This window comes from Rana temporaria, chromosome 7 (genome assembly GCF_905171775.1).
Source record: "Rana temporaria chromosome 7, aRanTem1.1, whole genome shotgun sequence".
Taxonomy (NCBI): domain Eukaryota; kingdom Metazoa; phylum Chordata; class Amphibia; order Anura; family Ranidae; genus Rana; species Rana temporaria.
In genome coordinates this window covers 29,664,479-29,688,224 of record NC_053495.1, presented here as the reverse complement: position 1 = coordinate 29,688,224, position 23,746 = coordinate 29,664,479, and the positions used below count along the sequence as shown (strand labels likewise).

At 42.4% G+C, this 23,746-nt stretch overlaps 1 protein-coding gene across 41 annotated transcripts in view; it reads left to right on the top strand.

Annotated features, from left to right (window-relative positions):
• Positions 1–23,746, top strand: part of CADPS (calcium dependent secretion activator) — a 553,237-nt gene that overhangs the window by 279,349 nt on the left and 250,142 nt on the right. For all 41 annotated transcript variants that reach the window (XM_040359139.1, XM_040359135.1, XM_040359125.1 and 38 more), the window contains exon 9: positions 3,835–3,901. In XM_040359139.1, the coding sequence (XP_040215073.1) occupies positions 3,835–3,901 (67 nt within the window). The remainder of the gene's footprint in view (positions 1–3,834; positions 3,902–23,746) is intronic.

Here is a 23,746-nt window from a genome sequence, read left to right as displayed (position 1 = left end):
GAGGGGGCGAGCAGGAGTGTCAGGACGCCCACTAACACACAGCTCCTTTCTCTATCTGCAAAGTAGAGAGTGTCCTGACTTGCCTGCTCGCCTCCTCCCTCCTCAAGAGGCTTTCTCCACACCAGGGAGAAAGCCTTGTATTACTGTGTGTAGTTACAGATAGAACAACAGGAAGTGAGGATTTCTCAGAAGAAATAAAGACATTTAAAAGCAAAATCTAAGGATGAGGTAAGTGAAGGAGGACTGCACTAAGGTAAAGGAAGCTATTTAGGGAAAACATTTTTTACCTTTACAACCCCTTTAAAACACTGCTCTTTGTGTTTCTTCCTGTGTATGACATTTTGGGTCTAGAACAGGGTTGTCCAACCTTTTCACCTTCCTCAGCCACATTGGAAGAAGAGGAATTGTCTTGGGCCACACATTAAAGACACTAACAACAAGGATCGCTGATGGGCAGAAAAAGACGGGCAGACCACAAGTTAATGATCATTGATATAGATAATATAATAATAAAACTTAATTTGTTTGTATAAAAGTAAAAGACGGCAACATAAACCAAGTTTTTTCATAAATGAATGCATCAGTATCTGGTTGAATGGATGTAGTATTAGTTCTCAAGGTGCTCATCAGATATTTTGTTTCTAATTTTGGCCTTAAAAAAAAGTAGACGTGCAATTTGTTTTGTTCCAAATTAGTTTTTTAACAAATTTCAACAAATTCGTTAATTTGGAAATATCCAAATGATAACCCTTTTAACGAATTTTTCTGAATATTCATAAATTCAAATATTCGAAAATTCGTAATTCCGAACATTCAGAAATGAAAAAAGTCAGAAATATGGAAATTAGAAAATTCGAAAACCCGAAAATTAGAAAATCTGAAACGATAACTAATAATAACTTAACTATTACTAACTATTAAATTATAGGTAATAGAATTTCCTTTCAAATTTGTCTGTTAGCGAACGTAACGAATATGAATTTATCCAAAGTTATGAATTATCCGAAATAACAAATGCCGTATCCAAACCAATGCCTTAAAGGAACAGGATTTTATTACATTTTTTTAAAGTGACACTATGAGTTAGTTTTTATTTTTTTTTAAATAACAAACATGTCATACTTACCTCCACTGTGCAGCTCGTTTTGCACATAGTGGCCTGAACGCCTTTTTCTGGGGTCCCCTGGTGGCTCTCTTGGCTCCGTCCACATCAGATAACCCCCTCTGGGAAGCACTCTCCCAAGGGGGTTACCTTGCGGGTGTGCTCCCGAGTCCTGCATTTGGCGTCCATAGCTGCTGAATGCAGGAATCACCCCCTCCCCCCGTGCGCGCCCGCGTCATTGGATTTGATTGACAGCAGCGGGAGCCAAAGGCTGCGCTACTATCAATCTATCCAATGAAGAGCCAGGAACCCCCGGGCAAAGATCCAGCACGTTTTCAACGCAGAACTTTCCAGGGCTCAGGTAAGTAAAATGGGAGGGGGAGCTGGGGGGCCAGTAATAGTCATATGTTTTTTCACCTTATTGCATAGCATGCATTAAGGTGAAAAAACAGGAAGATTTACAACCCCTTTAAGGCCGGGTACAGACGAGCAAACATGTACAATGAAACCGGTCCGTCGGACCGTTTTCACCGTACATGTCTGCCCGGGGATTTCTGTATGGTGGCTGTACACACCATCATACAGAAATCCGCGCGTAAACAATACGCGGGGCGTGTCCGCGCCGTCGCCGCGACGATGACGCGGCGACGTGGGCGGCCCTGCCAGTTCAATGCTTCCACGCATGCGTCGAAGTCATGTACGGTAGGTCTGTACAGACGACCGAACATGTCCGAGCGGGCAGGATTTCAGCGGGCTGTTTTAAAACAAGTCCAGAAATATTTTCCCGCTGGAAAAAGGCCCGGCGGGCAAATGTTTGCTGGAATCCTGCCCGCTGGGGCCTACACACGACTGAACATGTCTGCTGAAACTGGTCCGCGGACCAGTTTCAGCAGACATGTTCGGTCGTGTGTACGGCCCATGAGGGTTACAACCACTTTAAGAAAAGGCCTTTTTTTCATTGAATACATGAGGTTTTCTGATTGAATGCGTTGGAACGACAGGCAATGAAGCCATGATCTCCACCTCATCCAGTTGGAGAACACATGGGGCTAGATTCAGGTAGGGAGCGCGTAACTCTGTGCGTGCGTAGCGTATCCTATTTACGCTATGCCTCCGCAACTTTGACAGGCAAGTGCAGTATTCACAAAGCACTTGCTCCGTAAGTTGCGGCGGTGTAGCGTAAATTGGCCGGCGTAAGCCCGCCTAATTCAAATGTGTAAGATGTGGGCGTGTTTTATGTAAAATCATCGTGACCCCACGTAAATGACGCTTTTTGCGAACAGCGCTTGCGCCGTCCGTGAACGTATCCCAGTGCGCATGCTCCAAATTACGCCGAAAATAGTCAATGCTTTCGACGTGAATGTAACTTACGCACAGCCCTATTCGCGAACGACTTACGCAAACGACGTAATCGACGGAAAATTTGACGCTGGCCCCACGTCCATACTTAACATTGGCCACGCCTCATATAGCAGGGGTAACTTTACGGCGGAAAAAGCCTTACGTAAACGACGTATAAAAATGCGCCGGGCATGCGTATGTTTCTGAATCGGCGTATCTACTTAATTTACATATTCAATGCGTAAATCTACGGAAGCGCCACCTAGCGGCCAGCGTAAATATGCAACTAAGATACGACGGCGTAAGATACTTACACCAGTCGGATCTTAGGGAAATCTATGCGTAACTGATTCTAAAAATCAGGCGCATAGATTCGACGCCGCACACTCAGAGATGCGACGGTGTATCTGGAGATACGCTCTCATATCTCGTTGCTGAATCTGGCCCCTAGTATTCATTAAAAAACAAAGCTTTTTCTGAATGGTGGAAGTGCCAAGCAAGCAATCCCAGACCCAGAAGACACTAGTAGTGGCGACTACTATAGAGATCAGTCAGGTATGGGAGATGCACACTTACATTGCTCTAAGCTTTTTAAAACTCTCAGGTGTTAATATTACAACACTCAATAATGTCAGATATGATGTCATACTGTGGTTTGCTTGATATAAAATGTGTCCAGCTCAGTTTGTACAGTGTTCCCATTTTAGTTACTGTAGAGCCTGCAGAAAAGTCATCCCTGAGCTCAGCACTGAGTTCATTCTTTGCTGTTCTGTGGGATCATTTATCAGACATGAAATGGACCAGTCTGTAGGCATCTCTCGAGGAGCAATGGGCATCATGTATCTAAACAGATGAGACTCTGTCCTCATGTCCTTCATAGGAAATGATATTATTAAATCAATCAAACTATTTCCAGACAAACCAAAATTGAAGATTATAAACAAAATAGATATATTAAAAAGTATAGATACTGCAATATGTATAAGTTAGCTGTACCCAGCAACTGACGTCAATATTTAAATTTGCTGTGAATAAAGGATTTTCGGCTTACCAGTATTACAATTTTATTTGGGTCTCCTACAGGTCCTCTTTAAGTCATTAAAGTGGCAAAGGGGCTCAAACGGTGGCGTGAAGACATAAAACCCACCTTGATAAATGTTCCCGATTCAGTGGGTATTGTAGCCTTTTAGGTTGCGCCAATGCCGTAACAGCTTTAGCTCTTTATTATTATTGTTTTGTGTTTTACAAAACCTGGAAACGGCTAATGACTTTTTCTCATTCCTGATAAGCTCTGTAAAAATTCTCTGTTGGTCTTATTACAGGTAATCATCAGACACCTTCCAGCAATTAATTTGCACTTGTTAATGTGTTATCTCTCAATTGTTCCCTAGGTATTTATGGGCAATTGGGAAAAATGTGTGGAAAAGATGGAAAAAACGCTTTTTTGTCTTGGTCCAGGTAATATACGCATTTTAAATATTTTAAAATACTTTTACAGCTACTGAAATGTATGTGTTATTATAATGTGTGACTGATATATGTCACATACATGAAAAAAATTATCTTTGGCGTAAGGATATCTTATCAATGCAAAAAAAAAAAAAAGATTAAAAGTTACCTATACCATATGTGTCAACTACATACCATTAAACTGCTCAAGGACTGTAATCACAAAATAGATAAAGTAATTCTAACCTATAGAGGAATATCAATGCTTATTCCATTAGTTCAGACACAGAAATCTTCAAACAAGAGCACTGTGTTGGATGAGTTGGAAATGGCTAAGAAAACACTTTGTAACTCGTTTCTCATGGGGTTGATTAACTAAAACTGGAGAGTACAAAATCTGTAACCCATGTATCACACAATACATATTTAAAAGTGCATGATTGTTACAACATATTGCAATAAAACAGAATAAAATTGACGGAATGATCCTGACTGTAAACATGATGGTGGCATCAACGTAGCTTGACGCATTTCGTGGATGACCCCCACTCTTCAGGAGCAGATGCTTGATATATAGGTAAAATAAATAAGTTGTACACATTAATAATCGGTAATGTAGGAGAGCAGGGAAGGGGGAGAAAAAAACAAAAGTATGGAAAATATCCACCCATGCTTACAATTTAGCTATGAGTCTGAAATAGAGCGATGAGAGATGCAGGCCGGCCGAACAATTCAAGAGCTGAGATGGAAAGCTATGACTAAGCATTGAAGTTCAATGTGAAACACGTCAGCTGTTTATTTCCCACTGTATGCTGTTTTTTTTGTAGTGCATTTCTTTTTACCCAATAAAGGGCACGTCTTTTTCAGACTTATTGGAATGCGGCTGTCCATATACGTTCTCTCTCTTTGCATGCTCCGTGCATTGCCAGCACCCGTTGGTTCTTGAGTGGACATTGATTGCCGTAGGTGTGCTCACCTGGAGCGGCAGTCTCTCCTATCTATATAACACAAGCGTGTGTTGTCTGGTTACGAAGGATAGTAGCGGGGACGTCATCATACGTGGCTCCTTCCCCTTACGCGTTACGTTCGTTTGAACTTCTTCCAATAAAAATGGAATAAAAAACAAAAATGCCTTATTGCTCAGAATTATGCATAGCGTTTTTGAGTCAGTAAATCAGAAATCATTGAAGCCATTAGATCAGTGTTAATTTTGGCAGCAAATTTCGATTTGGTTTTAGTCTTAAGACTAAAATGGCATTTTAGTTTTAGTCCCATTTTAGTCTTCTGCAATTGTTTTTAGTTTTAGTCGTATTTAGTCGACCAAATCTCCAGTACATTTTATTCAACTAAAATAATTTTAGTCATCTAAAATCTAATAGGTATAGTTAAATTGTAATGCATTATTTAAGCATTTCTCTACAATTTCCAAACTCATTGGGCTGGATTCAGATAGGAGATACGACGGCGTATCTCCTGATACGTCGTCGTATCTCTGAGTGCGGGCCGTCGTATCTATGCGCCTGATTCATAGAATCAGTTACGCATAGATATCCCTAAGATCCGACAGGTGTAAGTGTCTTAGGCTGCATAATCACGCTGGCCACTAGGTGGTGCTTCCGTATAGTTATGCAAGGAATATGCTAATTTGGTATTTACGCCGATTCAGAAACGTACGTCCCGCTGGCGCATTTTTTTACGTCGTTGACGTTAGGCTTTTTTCAGCGTATAGTTACCCCTGCTATATGAGGCGTAGCTAATGTTAAGTATGGCCGTCGTTCCCGCGCCGAGTTTTGAATTTTTTACATTGTTTGCGTAAGTCGTTCGCGAATAGGGCTGGACGTCATTTACGTTCACGTCGAATCCAATACGTCCTTGTGGCGTACTTTGGCGCAATGCACACTGGGATATTTTACGGATGGCGCATGCGCCGTTAGAAAAAAACATCAAAAACGCGGGGTCAAGTAAAATTTAAATACAACACGCCCCCAACTTCCCTATTTGAATTAGGCTGGCTTACGCCGCAACACATACGTTACGCCGCCGTAACTAAGGGTGCAAGTTCTTTCTGCATACGGAACTTGCGCCCAAAGTTACAGCGGTGTAACATATCGGAGATGCGTTACGACCGCAGAAAGATGCATATATCTTTCTGAATTCAGCCCACTATTTACTGCTGGAGCGAAAAATCAAATATGTTATTATTTATGTTATTGAGGTATGAACATGCTCTACAGGCCAGTATTAATTTGGACATCAAATTTCGATTTAGTTTTAGTCTATTGACTAAAATGGCATTTTCGTTTTAGTCCCATTTTAGTCGTTTGACTAAAATGCCATTTTAGTTGTATTTTAGTCATCTCAATTGTTTTCGTTTTAGTCATATTTTAGTCGACTAAAATGGTATTAAGTTTTCTCTGTTAAAAAAAAAATGGTATTAAGTTAGTCGACTAAAATGTTTTAGTCGACGAAATTAACACTGCATTAGATCAGCATGGTTCGATAAATAGGTGCAGCATTAGGTCAGATAAGCAGGTTAGATCAGCATGACAGCCAGGAAACTGGTATTTTGAAAAGCAGATTTACTTTTTTTCTTATTAGACAAATTTTGTAAGAAATGTTGGGCCAGATTCACAAAGGGGATATGACGGCGTATCTCCTGATACGCCGTCGTATCTCTGTTTCTATCTATGCGACTGATTCATAGAATCAGTTACGCATAGATATCCATAAGATCCGACAGGTGTAATTGTTTTACACTGTCGGATCTTGGGATGCAGTACCGCGGCCGCCGCTGGGGGGAGTTCGCGTCGTAAACCAGCGTCGGGTATGCAAATTAGGAGTTACGGCGATCCACAACGGATTTTCGTGTTCGCTACGTCGCCGCTAGTCTAGTTTCCCGTCGCAAATTTAGTCGTCGTTTTGGGTGCCCTAACTTTAGTCAGCAATCCAATTGCTGTCTAAAGTATGGCCGTCGTTCCCGCGTCGAAATTTAAAATTTAACGTCGTTTGCGTAACACGTCCGGGAATACGGAAGTACGCTACGCGCGTCGCCGTTCGAAAAAATGACGTCAGGGCGCGCAAAGCACAACGAGAATTGCGAAACGGAGCATGCGCAGTAGGTCCGGCGCGGGAGCGCGCCTAATTTAAATGGCACACGCCCCTTTGAATTGGCCCGCCTTGCGCCGGAGGCCGCCGGCGTAGTTTTCATCGCAAGTGCTTTGTGAATCAGGCACTTGCGATGAAAACTTGCGGCGGTGTAACGTATCTACGATACGTTACGCCGCCGCGATTCTACGTGAATCTGGCCCGTTTTTTTGTGGCCCACTCAAAGTTCTCTGCTATTCACAGACATTGAAAATATGACACAATAGCTGGCTGCACCGTATGTGAGATGTAAACATCGGCTAGCCCCTCAGCGAGAGGGCATGTAAACGTGTCAGGCTTCAAGTCAGGCATGTAGAAAAGAAGGCCCCGACTATTCTCCTGTGCACAGGCTATTGGCAGTCTGTATCCCCCCAGTGGTTGTATAGAAAAGGCTGTAAAAAAGAGCAGAATCGAGTGTTCTCTATCAGAATGAAATGCCTGCCACCACACAACTGTGCAGCTGTAGATACATCAGATGAAGTAAAAATAACGCTTCTCTTTTTGTATCAGTGACCTCGCTAACATAAATCATTCAATCTGCCAGTATTTCTGACATATCGCTGTCACAAGGAGGCCTTGTTATGACAGGCAGGGCCTAGAGCCCACTGTTGCTGAGGCTGTCAGCTTTCTAGTGCCAAAAATATAACTGTTTGTTTTTTTTATGCGCTTCTGTGGGTGTGGGGGTCACTTTGAGACACCTGAGTTCTATCATTGACACTTGCCACTGGCGGCCGTCTGCCAGCGTATCCATACATCTGTAATGTAATGGCCTTTCTTAGAGGGGCCCTCATAGCACTCTGCTTCTGTCCACGCCGAGGTCACGTGACCACCATCGCACATTAAAATACAAAAATGTATGAGATGTGTTGAAAACGGACATTTATTTGATGTTACAACTCTTAAAAAGTGTTCTCTTAGATGTGACAGTGCAGCATTCTATAAGCCCAGAGACAAATGGATTTATTTAAATATTCACTCATGACGATTGCGATTCAGACTGACTCAGAGGCTGCAACTTACAGACTGATTTGATATACTCACCCTGGCTTCCATCTTGTGCAGTTGGCTTGCTACTGTAGATACACTAGATTGTCAAAAGTATTGGGACACCTGTCTTTGCACGCACATGAACTTTAATGGCATCCCAGTCTTAGTCTGTAGGGTTCAATATTGAGTTGGTTCACCCTTTGCAGCTATAACGGCTTTAACTCTTCTGGGAAGGCTGTCCACAAGGTTTAGGAGTGTGTCTATGGGAATGTTTGACCATTCTTCCAGAAGTGCATTTGTGAGGTCAGGCACTGATGTTGGACAAGAAGGCCTTGCAATTGATTGATTTTTTTGATTGATTTTTGAGCTGATAGGTGTCCCTCATTCCCATCTCAGAAAGTTGGGAGGTATGCATATATAAGGCAGAAACTAAAACTTTAGGCAAATCCTGCAAGGTCTCTTGAGACCTGAACCTCTGCCTTATATATGCATACCTCCCAACTTTCTGAGAGGGGAATGAGGGACACCTATCAGCAAGTATGCAGGCATAGGACACACCCCTTGCCACGCCGCCTTAAAGGAGAATTGTACAAAAAAATAAGATTGGTTAAACCCACAAGTGCTTTTTTTACCACTACTATTTCTTTATATTGGCTTTTGGAATTTACAAATGCAGCAATTTAGAAATTGGATGAAAGGTTTAGCACTGGGAAACACTTTTTGATAGATAAAAAGTGCATTTTATATACATCTGTATAGATCAGACCAAAACGAGGGACAAATGAGGGACAGAGGGACATTGCTCCAAATCAGGGACAGTCCCTCAAAATCAGGGACAGTTGGGAGGTATGTATATGTCACAGGAAAGGAGGCTGGACCCCAAAAAGGCCAACAAACATGAGCAGGGAATGCAAAGCAAACAGTGGCATCTTAAGAGAATTATAGGCCCCCGGGCAATACAGTGCACTGGGGCCCTGTCTACACAATCGTGCACGAGAATTTACTGACAAAAATATGTAATTTACTGGCAAAACCACATTTATTTTACTGGCACTGCAAAAAAAAGTACCTAAAATTACAGTTTTACTAATTTCTTCATTGACATGAAGGTTAGGTTACTATAACCCAGCCTTCTCAGAGTTTCCTCTTACATCAGAGTCTGCAGGATTCCCCCTTACAGTGAAAGGGAACTCTTATGTAAAGGGGAACGCTGCAGATCATGATGTAAGGGGGAACTCTGATGTGGAGGGGGACTCTGGTGACCAGAGACTACCTTTTAGCTCCAGCTTGGCTGCTCTGGTTTTATCCTACTGTCTCCTCATGTCTGACTTCTTCCGTGACCCCCATCCCGGAGGCGCTCCCACTCTTGACTCCTATTCAGACTCTTCCTCAGAGACTGTAGACACGATACAGTTCTACAGTTCTGACCCGCTGTTCTCCACCATTTTTTTTACTGGGGTTGCTGGGCAGCCGATGGGGGCCCCCCAGGCAAGGGGGGCCCCCAGGCAACTTCCCAGCGTGCCCAATGGAAAAGACAGCCCTGAAAGCAGAATCAACCCCTTCCCCCTAAACCTGGACAGCCACAGTAGTCTGGTTAGAATGAACACAGTAGGCAACCTGCCTACACATGTGTTCCTTTATATATTGCTCCATGTTTTAGGATCAAGGTATAAAGGAACACATGGAAAAATGAGCACATTTAATCCTAAATACATGTCATTAATGTTACATCTGAGCGCAGAATGGACTGTAATGTACACATAGTGCATGCCACCACATTCCTATAAATTCCAATTGTTTTGTAGTAAAGCATTTGTCCAGCAGGTGACAGCAGCAACACACTGATTTTGAAGTTGTCCCTTCTAAGCGGAAGCTGATCTGTCTGATGTTTAGCCAAGTTTATTATATTTGTCATACATTGGAACCCTTCTTTCCATAATCCTGTACTTATACTAAAAAGCACCTTTCTATTAAAGTCCTTCTTCAAAAAAGGCTTTTAAATTGAATTTAAAATGTGCATTTCAAAATTACAGGAGCCACAAAATATAAAAAAAATTGCATTGTAGACACTCAATTGCCAGAAAAAAAAGTAAAAAGGCAACGTTTACATATTTGCACGTCTGTTTTAGAACAAATATGTGTTTCCTGGTGTATATACTGTATATAGTATAGATTTAGATATATGTCAGCAAACAGTGCCTGCTTATCGTCTATCTTCTGCTCTAACCTTTTTGTTTCTCTATTATGCAGTAACACCTCTGGGCTGCTGTATGAGGGCTTTTTGCAAATTTAACCACTTCAGCTCCAGAAGGTTTTACCCCCTTGCTGACCAGGCCATTTTTTGTGATACAGCACTGCATTATTTTAAAGTGGTTGTAAACTCTGTACAACCACTTTTACCTGTAGGTGCTGGAAAGATCTCCTAAACCTCCACGGTTTAGAAGATATTTACAATAAAGCCGTGCACCAATGTCTTCGACACATGCGCACTTTAGGAAGGGCACGTTCTAATGGGGTCATTCTGTGACTGCCGGCTCCCGCGTGCATGCGCGGGAGTGATGTCAAGCGACTCTGACCAGTCACAGAGCCGGAATTCGCGGCCCCGGAAGGAAGAGGCTCCAAGATATCTATGCGACAAGATCAAACCGCACAATTGCAACCGCATTCTGCGATCCACCGACCAAAATCTGGTCAAGGTTCCAAAAACCAAATACAAGTCCAAAGGAGAAAGAAGGTTTGCTTTCCAGGGCCCCAGGCTTTGGAATGCTTTACCAACCAGCATTCGGTTGGAGCAAAACCACCTGTCTTTCAGAAGGCAGATCAAAACCCTGCTTTTCTGATGGCATGAGACACAAACAACCAGCGCCCAGAGGCGATTCAGTTCGCATGTGCCGCGCTATATAAGTTTTTCATTCATTCATTCATTCAAGAGGGGTGAAAATGGATGTTTCCAGCCAGTGGAGACAGCAGCGACATTGCAGGCTTCGGTTTCAGGTAAGTGACACATAATGGGCTACAATGAGATGCATAGTAGCCCATTATGCTTGACCTTTGCAGGGAAATGAAGAGGAAGTAAAACCCATCAGGGTTTATTTCCTCTTTAACTGACAGTTGTGCAGTCAAATAAAATCAATGTCCTTTTTCCCCCCACAAATAGAGCTTTCTTTTGGTAGTATTTGATCACCTTTGTGCTTTTTATTTTTTGTGCTATAAACAAAAAAAGACAGATAATAAAAAAAAAAAACAACTATATTTTTTACTTTCTGCTATTAAACATATCCAATAAAAAAATCTTTATTAATTTAGGCCAATAGGTATTCTGCTACATATTTTTGGTAAAAAAAATCCCAATAAGCGTAAATTGATTGGTTTGCGCAAAAGTTAAATCATCTACAAACTATGGGATAGATTTAGGGACTTTTTTTATTTTTATATTTTTTACTAGTAATGGCAGCGATCAGCAGGACTGTGACATTGCAGCGGACACATCTGACACTAAGTGACACTTTTTGGGACCAGTGACAACCAATACAGTGATCAGCGCTAAAAAAAAAACGCACTGTCACTGTATAAATGACACTGGCAGGGAAGGGGCAATCAACGGGTTAAATGTATTCCCTATGAGTGCTTTCTAACTGTGGGGGATGTGCTTTGAAAAGGAAAACAGAGATCCCTTAGCAGAAACACAAGATCTCCATTTTCCTCTCTGGCAAAATGTAAGGAGGAGCACAGGCACATTAATGTAAGGGGGTACACTTATCTAAGGATGTGCCCTGTGATCAGTGGGTTCTAGTTATGCTTCTTAAGTGCAAAATCACGTTCCTGTCTGTGATTCGTGTGATCGGCTCTGGGGGCAGCGGGAGCATATCAGCGGGTCCGGTCACGGACTACGATCATTCACAGGAGATTTAGAACAGCGATCTGCATATGTAAACAAGGCCATTCCTAGATAAGTGTACCCCCCTTACATCAATGTGCCTGTGTCCCTCCTTATATCAGTGTGCCCCCCTCCTTATATCAGTGTGCCCCCTATATTACATCAGTGTGCCTCCCTTCTTACATCAATGTGCCCCCCTTACATAAGTGTCCCCCCTCTTTACATAAGTGTGCTCTCTTCCTTACACCTTTGTTTTCTGTCACAAGTGCGACCTTTGCGGCCCCCCGGTAGTTCCGCCACTTATATGACATATTATCATTGGGTGACGCTTTTGAAAATGTGTCTCTAGGCTTTATAAAATATGCCAGCTTCTTCTTGCAAATCTAGCTATGAAATATCACAAGGGTGAATCTTAGGGGGGCATGTTACTGCTTCCAGGAGAATATACAACAATTAATGATGTTTTTTTCTTGAAAAGCCTACTTGGAGAAGGGACACCAACTAGTGATGAAAATTTGTTACCAGAAGCCAGCAGAAGGGGAGATCTCTCGTACAGTTCTTTTTGATTGTAATGGGACCAAGTGGAAAATAGAATTAGGAAAGAGCCAGGGATTTGAAATCATGGCAGATACTCTAAGATTAGTTTGTGTCAATAGGGAAGAAATCTTAGGCCCAACCTAAATCCTCAAACACCCCCAACAGGTCATGTTTTTAGAATTTCTTTCACCTTGCAGAGGTGCTTTAAATCAGTGTAAATGGCTGAATATTTATGATGGCTATTTTATCTAAGGGAAATTTCCAAAATATGACATGTTGGGGGTACTTGATGGCCAGGTCTCATCTGTGCAGTGCGTTTTTGGTACGTTGTGTTTTAGACGCATTACCATTGAACTTTATAGAACATGCATTTTAACGGAGGGTTCAAAATTATAGCATGCAGGACTTTTTTCAATGCACAGTGCAAAGGTGTAAAAGTTAAGACAGAAGAGTCTGAGCTTCAACTTGTGGACAAGCATTAAGATTGTGCTGAAGGTGAGAAAACAACAGCATGCTGCAGTACCTCGGTATCAAAAGAGTAGAGTATAGCCCAGCCCACATTGGCTCGAATACTGTACTAACACCACACTAATAGATGGAGGTAAAGGACTCTTTGTTGACAGTCTATGGCTATCTTGAAGCAATAGATATGGACTAGCCCCTTGTACCACAACCAGAAGTGAGGATAGCGGGGAAGCACAAGCACTGTTGATGATGCAGGCACTTATGGAATTGGTCCACAAAAAATCGAAACAGTAAATGGAACAGTGCAGATGAAAACCACTGTATATAAAAACTCAAACAGCACCAGTTATTCCTCACGTACATCTTCAGTAGTATTGACTACCATAGAGGGCAGAGACTCAGTAGTCACAATTGGGACCAAGACCCTGCCATAGGGAGGGCAGGCCATTTCCTACAATGCAGCGGCCCCTATAGTGTTGCGCTCTGAACTTATACAAGGACTGAGTGTGCTGATTTGAAAGCTGCTCTGAGAACATTATCACTGGTAGAAATGTACAAGAAGGGTACATTGATAAATGGTACAGTGCACAATGGTGCTTCCATGAACATCCTCTGTGCCTGGTCATGTGATCTTTTGTGACCTTACCAAGCTTTTGGGGTGCATAAGGAAGGATCATTTTCTTTGCACCTTCTCTGCACAGCTCTGCCCATAATGCTTGCCTTATTGTGAGTTCATTGTGGTCCATAAGTGTATAGGGGGCATTAAAGGGAGTAGTGGTAAAATGGGTAGGCACTAATAGGATAGCCATCGAGAGTAGAAGATGCAGAAAGGGGATGTCCATCAAGAGGTAGGGCACAGTAAGTGGAGCCCAGAAAGAGGCTATATAGTGGAGTGCAGCAAGGAAGTACCCCACACTGACAGCAAATACCTGCTATACCATAAAGTTGAAGATACTGTACAAATGTTAAGAAATTATACATTTAGAGAGGTTTGCTCAACATATAACTTTAAATAGGAATAATCAAAATCAGCTTTAGCGATTGAGAAGCTGTAGAATTTGGTGTTTTATTGGTGCCAAATAGAAATGAGGAGGCCAAGGTAATTGGACCTGGAGGTATCTCAAAGACTCCAACAAAGACATGGCTGCTCCCACAAAGACTGCACAATACTGAGAAGATTGGGGCCACGCGAAATACGGTGCTTCAATGCCAGTATGAGAATGAAACAATCTCACACATACCTGCCTTTCAGCAGAAAAGGCACAAAGTAGATGCACCGCACACCCTCCCTCAGCAGAAGAGTGGAACTTCATCATCAGAAAGTGACAAGTGTTACTGGCTCTGTTGATATATCTCCTGACAACAGTTCATCACCCTGAGCTGACATGTGTGAAGGTGCAACATCAAATGAGGAAAACAAAAGACTGGAATATCAAGTATTATTACAAAACAGTGCAAATACAAGACTGGGCAAGATCCCTGGAAAATTCTGCACTGTTTAAGAATCACTAAGGACCATTTGACAGGCTATACCAACGTCTGAAGAGATGCTGACAACGATTGTAGAGATCTATGAAATAAGCAAGGGAATAAACATAATGGGTGACAGCCGCATGTATATATATTTGTACTTTATGTTACAATTTCAGTTGCATTTTGCAACTAGCATAAGTCTAATTGTTTGTGCCAGTGTGGTCTGTTCAGCATACCACTAAACTGGACAAAGGAAGGGTGATCTGGTGATTTGATGGGCAGTAGACGTGTCTTACCATACCTCTCAGGTACTGACATTCCCATAGACACTCTCCTAAACATTGTGCACATTCTTCCCAGAAGAGTTGAAGCTGTTATAGCTGCAAAGAGTTGGTCAACTTAAAGCGGGGGTTCACCCTATCGACGGGAAAAAAATATTTTTTTTTTATTTTACCTTAAAATCAGGCATTGTAGCGCGAGCTACAGTATGCCTGTCCCGAATTTTTTACCGCCGTACTCACCTTGTAGTCGTCCATCGAAGATTCCGGGGAATGGGCGTGCCTATGGAGACGGAGGATGATTGACGGCCGGCTCTGGCGCGTCACGCTTCTCCGGAAATAGCCGAAATAGGCTTGGTCTTCACGACGCGTGCGCATAGCCTGTGCGCAGGCGCCGTGAAGAGCCGAGACCTACTCCGGCTGTCTTCGGGGAGAGTGACGTGCCAGGGCCGGCCGTCAATCATCCTCCCTCTCCATAGGCACGCCCATTCCCCGCGGGAGCCGGAATCTACGATGGACGACTACAAGGTGAGTACGGGGTTAAAAAAATCGGGACAGGCATACTGTAGCTCGCGCTACAATGCCTGTCTCGATGGTAAAATGTGTCGGGGGGGGGGGGTGAACTACCGCTTTAATATTGAACCCTATGGACTAAGACTGGGACAGCATTAAATGTCATGTGCTTGTAAAGGCAGGTGTCCCAATACTTTTGGTAATATAGTGTATGTATGTATGTATGTATATAAATAAATATATACTGTATTTATCGGCGTATACCGCTCACTTTTTTGCCCTGAAAATCAGGGCAAAATCGTGGGTGCGCGATGTACGCCGATACCCGCTTTCCCGCGCCGAGTTTGAATACTGCGCCGACATATACCGAGCGCAGTACACTCGTGTATAGTCGGCCAGTCTCGGCTCCTCTCGCGCTGACGTCCTGGACGTACAGGACGTCAGCGCGAGAGTAGCCGAGCCTGCCCCACCATACACGAGTGTACTGCGCTCTGTATTCAAATTTGGCGCGGGAAACGAGCGGGGAGGACGCCGCAGAAGGACGCCGGACCCGACAAAGAGGACACCCGAAGTCGCAGAAGGACGCCGGACCCGATGAAGAGGACACCCAAAACCGCAGAAGATGCCAGACCCGACGAAGAGGACACCCGAAGCCGCACCCGACGAGGCCGCCGATGGACGCCGCGCAAGACACCAAAACTGTAAGTACAAAAAATCTTTTTTCCACAGGAATTTCGGGCAACTTTAGGGGTGCGCGCTATACGCGGGAGCGCGCTATACCCCAATAAATACGGTATATATATATATATATATATATATATATAATGTATCTATTGGAACAAAAGTGCAGCACTAATCCTGCAATAATTAACAATTAACATAAATCATACATAAGTCAAAATAGGCATGTGCAGAAACAGATGACAGTCCCAAGGTGATAAATCTTAATCCACCCTTCATCAGATAGCTTTTTAGAAATAGTAACACCACACTGATCCACCATTTTATATTCAATACATGTATTCACCAAAGTAAACGGGCTCTTTCTACCAGAGAAAAGAGTAAAAATTTGCTTATGTATCCATATGGTCCCCATCTGGGATAATGCACACCTTCTCTGAGTCTGATTATACCCTCATGTAAGCCTCATCTTTCAACTTGTAGTGCTCGAGTATGAAGCAAAGAGAGAGCCAAAAGAGCCACCTAGTGTAAAACCGCAATATGTTTTTTAATAAAAATGCACTAATTACTCACAGTGTTAAAATGCATAAGTATTAACAAAGAAAAGCTGGTCCAGGGACTCAAACGGGCCGCTTCCTGGAATCGAGATGCGTGATGACATCACAAGCATTTCCTCACATCTGATGTCGTCCTTGGCAAGAGCTGGTAATTCTGCCATGAAGGTTCTAGTTCAGGCACTTCCCGTTAACCGATCCTATTTGCGTTTGTCTACTGTGGCTTGTCAAAGAGCAGCGACTGGAGTGCGGATCATTTTTTCATTTACTTCCCGTTATAGGGTTACTCTGCTCTGTCCCTTGTCTTTTAATTTTTCGACTGTCTCACCCTTTTACATAGGATTCCAATGGAGACAATCTATTTATTTACATTTTTACTAGTTATTTAAACACCCATTACGCAGGCATGGTCTAGCGTGTGGGAGCCGCCGGTCACGGCACGAGCCCCTTAGAAACGGCACCATCGTGCCCTTTGTTCAGTGCGTATGCACCAATGACTTTGGTGCAAGCGTATATGGTAAATATCTCCTAAACAATGCAGGTTTAGGAGATTTTTCCAGTACCTAGAAGTAAGCATTATTATAGGCTTACCTGTAGGTATAAGTGGTGTAACTAGGTTTACAACCACTTTAAATAGAGTTTAATATCACTTCAAGCTAACAGCTGTATTAAGTGATTAATAAGGTAAAACAAGTATATACATTGCTTTAGCAAATAATCAGTTAGGGTTAACATCTACTCTAAAACATAAAAAATAAATAAAAAAATAACATCAAAAATAAAAAATTACCCAGAACCATTATAGTTTCCCTTCAATACTTCACAATTTTACCTCCTTCCTGTCCATGCCAATTTTCAGCTTTCAGTGCCTTGAATGGTAATTGTGCGGTTATGCAACACTGTACTCGTATGACATTTTTAGCCTGTTTTTCACAAAATAAAGCTTTCTTTTGGTGGTATTTAATCACTGCTGGGTTTTTTATTTTTTGCTAAATATATGAAAAAAGACCAAAAATTTTGGGGGAAAAAAATACTTTGTCCTTGTTGTAACATAATGACCCAACTGATTGTATATTTAGTCTGTAGTAAAGTTGTAGGGTTCACAAACTATGGTATATATCTGAAAATTAATCAAGCCTGATGTACTGATGAACTGTCTAGATTCTTAAGGCCGGAAAAAATCAGGACAGTGCAAATTTTTTTCTGAATGAAAACTATTCATTCAGTGTTTACTATTGTGATTAGCTGACACAGTCACTTGTGCATTTAGAATAGACGCACAGAATCCTTGTCTTCTTCATCTGCCCAGCGTATCACTGCTACCTCACTCCTAGTAATGGTATGGGGTCCCGCCTTGCACCTAGCGTGGACTCCATGCCCGCACTTTGCTTAACTTTCTCTTCCATATCTGTGTACATGAAGTGGGCCCTATGGTGCAGACCCACCCTTCCCACCAATGGAGACGGACCATGGCCAAAGGAGTGCCAACAACATCTCCCTCTCTGAAAGAGGCCACCTCACCTGCCACATGCACACACCTTACGGAAGGCCGCCAGAGAATCCCCCATCACCCTTGGCAACCACCATATCTTCACACTGTATGAACTCCCTATATTGATGTCTTCATATCCCAATGTGCCCACCGACCCAAACTGCAGAATACACATGCTGGTCACCTACACCCCACCCCCCTAGCAATGCCAGACCAGGCAAAGTCTCAAATATTCCACCCGAGGAATAATTTAACACGATTGACCACGACAATTGACAGTCCAGGATCATGAGAAAACATTCCCTAACATTCCTAGTTCCTAAACCACAGGTCTGTGGCTGCCCCAGCATACCTGTTTAAGCAAAGCCCAATGTTAGCTGAGTCTATATGTGGAATTCAGCTCCAGCTTTGGCAGGACACAGGTTATTCAGACTCTGGCAACTGTGTCAGGCAGAGCATCCTTCTCCTAGTGGGTGTAAGTCTCTCTAATTCTCCATCCCCCACCAGGATCTGGACCCTCTTCCATTTTACAGCACACAGGACCAGAGTTGGGATTTTAGGGATTATCCTAGAAAATTAAGAACAGCTTGCAACTTTGGGAGCTATGTGGTGCATCCCAGCTGGATCTGTACTCTGCACTCAGTGGCTGCCTCCTAAACACTACTTATAACACTAGGGGGAGCATTCCACCAGCTCAACAAAGTCCCTGCTATCTATAGTAAGTTATATCCACATCGCGTTTAAATAACGGCGTTCATTAATTACCAGACACTGGTGTTATCCTGTCCATTATGTCTCAGGCAATATCCTTAATTTCTCTTAAGATACAAATTTGCATTTCATTTCCAAAAAGACCTCATAAGACACATTGGCCTTAGTATTTTCCACAAATACCCAAACAGCAAAGTTTCTTCCAGAGGTCAAAAAAATGTCCAAACCAATAAGGCCCAGTACAGATCCTGGGATGTGACACAACCTTAACAAAGTCATTTGAAATCATTTGACAGTAAATTTCCCTGTAAGTTCCTAGCCTGCAGCCTGGAGAATCCTTTGCTTTCTAACAGTCTCCTTCCAGATTTTAAAATGCTAAATTCAAGCCGTGGTTTGATGCGGCCTGCCGCCTTCCTGCAGGCCATTCCTGAGCCTGACGCAACCACCCCGGAGCCGACAGGGCAGCCGTCATCTCCCTGACATGAAATGTAACGTGTCAGGCCAATGGCAGCACACAGGAGTGAAAGCTGCCATTTACAGCACCCATGACAACAGCGACGGAGATCAGCCAGATTTGCCTTGATATGACTGGTACCTAGTAGTTAAACTGGCATTGTTTGTGACAGGGTGTCATTCTTGTGCTTGTCTCCTATGAATGATGAGCATTCTTGTCTTAACATGGCGAAGCAAAAAACATATATTGATGTTTAGAAAATAGCTGCTGCCTTGTTCTACATTTAAGGAGATGCAAACCCTAACAGAATTACTTTTATTTTGCTAAAGTACTGCGCATTACAAACAATCACCTTTATTTTTAATAAAATACTGTTTTCATCTTTTTTTTTATCTTTTGTTGCCTCTCAGTGCTGCTGATTCCTTGCAGCCTCTTTGAATCTACTTTCAATCTACATGCATTCTAGCAATGCCACAATGAAATTTTTTAGGTTTGGTTTCCTTATGGTGACAACAGTGCATGTACAAAACAAGAAAAAACTTGTGACACACCTCTACACCCCCCCCCCCCTATTTTTGGAGTGTGGTTCGAGGGGTATCCATTTTAACGTTGCTGATAAAGCTTTCCATGTCAGTCTTCTTGTAAGTAGTTTTCTACTATCATTTTATTTGATTAAACCTGTCAACGGTAACACACTAGGCTGGTGCGCCTTTCTTTCTTTGCTTTTGTCGTTTACAACAGTGCGTGTGCCTAGGTAATGGATGTTCAAACAGACACTTGTAGTCTCGCCTGACGAAGAGGTCCTGTGTGACCTCAAAACTTGCACTATTGTGATGTTTGTTTTGCATTAAATTTTTGGACGTAATCTACGATCCATGTTGTGCTGGCGAATATGTTCGTTACTTTGAATGTGACACTGCAGAATCACAATATGTTGTCACCCTATAGCATGAAGTGCCTGAACAAGAACCTTCATGGTAGGATTACCAGGAATTATGTGAAAGAAAGCTGCAGATTTCAAAATATTGAAAATGTATTTTGAAATTGCATTAACATGTTATGGTTTATATGAGAATTTTTTTTGCTAGGTTTATAGATATATAGATAGATACCGTAGATAGATAGATATCTCTATCTATCTATCTATCTATCTATCTATCTATCTATCTATCTATCTGTCTGTCTGTCTGTCTATCTATCTATCTATCTATCTATCTATCTATGTACATACATATATATAAAAAAAAAATATATATATATATATATATATATATATGCAGTATGTTTCCATCTGACCTCCCGTAGAGGAAAGCAGGCTGTGTCTGTGTCCGATCCGATCCACAAGACGGTGGTGAACGTATCGCCATATGTCTGTTTTGGATGCCCGGCGGGTATGGATGCCCAGCGGGTGTCAGTGGACATCCACCGCCCTATAGAGTACAATGGGTGGTCTGATCGGGTCTGCCTTAAAGAAATAGACAGGGTGACCCGATTGGTCCGCTGGTGTGAAAGGGTCTTATGGAGGTTGTTATTTCAGTTGTTACTTTTCCCTGAATGGGAAGCTATGTCCAGAAGTCTTTAGTATTTCCTGTAGGTCTGATGCAGCTGATTTTTTTCCCCACTGATCTTTACTGACATATCATGGTGTATTCCACACTGTGTAGAGGTGTAGCTTTGCTCCCTTACATCAGAGCTGCCCCCCTGATGAGTAACAACCATTTGAGACTAGCAATCAGAGGCAGCAGTGCCTTAGATGATCTTACACTGCAGAAATATTATACAGCTTTATTGCCTCAGAACAGAAGTGCCTAGGCACAGGAAGCACATTATTTAGGGCAGGGGTGTCCAAACTTTTTTCAAAGAGAGCTAGATTTGATGAAGTGAACATGCGTGAGGGTCGACCATTTTGCCTGACATTCTTTGAACCATTAAAATTCGGTCTAAGTTTGTTTGTTCGAGCACTTATACACTGCCCAACAAGAATGATCTTGCCCTTGTGGCTGTGTGTGGTGAAGAGATGAGCTTGGGTGTGTTATTTGGATATACCGTATTTATTGGCGTATAACACGCACCTTCACTTTAAGAGCGAAGTTTTAGGAAAAAAATTATAATTTTAAATAAAGAACTGTGAAGCAAAATAAGGGTCAGTGCCCATCTGCAGCCTCACAAGTGCTCATCTGCAGACCCACCATTGCCATGAATACAGCACCCACCATTGCCATGAATGCAGCACCCACCATTGCCAGGAATGAATGTGCCCACCATTCCCAGGAATGCACCCACCATTGCCAGGAATGCAATCTCCTGTTTACACGGCGGCCTCTTTAATAGAAAATCCCACCTCATTTGATGGACAAAACAGTCGTCCAATGGCAGCGCTGGAAACTGGACTTCCTATTACAGAGGCCACCCGTAAACAGGAAATTCTCCTGTGTGTGTAAGGCACTCGTCCCGTCTCCTCCCTGTCCATCCAAGGCAGCCCACATATACATCTATTGTGGCCCAGGCGCTGGGAGACCGTCGGGGACCACAAAAGATATATATGTCCAAATAACCAGACGGTCGCTGAAAACCGGAACACGGGCCGTGATTGGCCCGCGGGCCGGACTTTGGACATGCCTGATTTAGGGCAAATTCAAGACAACATTTTTCATTGTGCTGCTTAGATAAATCTAATTTCTGAATGATGCCTATAACATAACAAGTCTTTATTTTTAAGTTTAGGTAAATTTTAGGAAAAAAAAGTGCATAAAATTCCCAATTTCTCAGAATGCTAACTGTCTGTGTCTTCAGTACTTTTAAAGTCTTTTAGAGTCGCTGACCCAGTTCAAGCTCCAAACAAATAAAATCAAGTCACAACTCCTGATCTGCACCTTTTTTATTTTATTTGGATCAATAATTAGAAGAACATGCAGAGAGTCAGTCCTTGTATTCCTTTATGATGTGTCTACTTTAAAATACTTGGGGCCAGATTCACATAGAGATATGACGGTGTATCTCCTGATACACCGTCGTATCTCTGAGTTGTGCCGGTCGTATCTATGCGACTGATTCATAGAATCAGTTACGCATAGATATCCCTAAGATCCGACAGGTGTAACTGTGTTACACCGTCGGATCTTAGGCTGCAATTCCAGGCCGGCCGCTAGGTGGCGCTTCCCTATCTTTTACGCGACAATTATGCTAATGAGCAGTTACGCCGATTCCGAAACGAACGACAGCCCGGCGCTTTTTTTTTACGTCGTTTGCGTTCGGCTTTTTCCGGCGTATAGTTACCCCTGGGTCTATGAGGCACAGCCAATGTTAAGTATGGCCGTCGTTCCCGCGTCGAATTTTGAAATTTTACGTCATTTGCGTAAGTCGATTCACAAAAGCGCTGGACGCAAGTTACGCTCACGCCGAAACCAATGAAGTCCTAGCGACGTCATTGAGAGCAATGCACGCCGGGAAAATTCGCAGACGGCACATGTGCAGTTAAATCGGCGCGGGGACGCGCCTGATTTAAATACTACACTCCCCCTAGCCGTGGAATTTGAATTCCGCCGGGGGATTTACGTTACGCCACCGCAAGTTTTAAGGTAAGTGCTTTGTGAATTACCCACTTGCCTCAAAAACTTGCGGCGGCGGATCTTAAATCACATAGGTTACGCGGATCTAAAGATCCGCTAACCTCTGTGAATCTGGCCCTTGAAGTTTAGATTTATCACATGGACCTTTGATTATGTCTGCTGGTTAGTTTGGTTCTATTGTATAAGCTTTATTTCCTATGGAACTTTTTTTTTACATTTAGAGATGCAAGCACCCTAAGTGTTAATATAAATCAGTGGTACTTTACTTTGCAAAACCATGTGTTACTTTGCATGTATGAATAAAAAATATGTTTTTGTGCAATGCGAGATACTCTGATTCGTATTAACACATAAGAAACTTGCATCTGTTAGGGTGAGAGAGCATGCACTTTGAAAGAAGCCTGTATGCGACCAAAATAAAATAAAAAATATACCAGTTTTATTTATACTTGCAGAGCAGCACCTGTTTTTTGCATAGTAAAATAACACAGTATTTTTCATCACTTCAATTTAATTCCGACTGCCATTAAGGAAAAAAATTGTCTTGATGGGGTTCCAAGACACAGATAGTAAAAAGTTGACTTTGAAAGTTTGCTATGACAGATCTGTGTTTGTTGGTGGAACAGATTCTGAAACCTGCACATTTCTGGATAGAGGGTAATTAAAGATTCATGGGCACATTTATCTTTTTATTGTTTTGGATATCCCCCCCCCCATCCCCCAATCAGTTTAAATTGTTCTAATTGTCTGTGTCCCATTGTGGTTATTTCCCTTCAGTTACTTTTGCAGACACTAAACAATAAAGCGTATGTTACCCTAAAATAAGATAAAAGGGATCCTGTTCCTTTAACCACTTCAATACCAGACACTTACTCCCTTCATGCCCAGGCCAATTTTCAGCTTTCAGCTCTGTCACTATTTAAATGACAATAGCGCGGTCATGCTACACTGTACCCATATGACATTTTTATCATTTTGTTCCCACAAATAAAGCTTTCTTTTGGTTGTATTTGATCACCTCTGGTTTTTTTATTTTATTTTTGCTAAACGAATAAAAAAAAGACAGATTTTTAAATAAGTACGTTTTCACTGAAGGGCACTAATGAGGCTGCACTGACA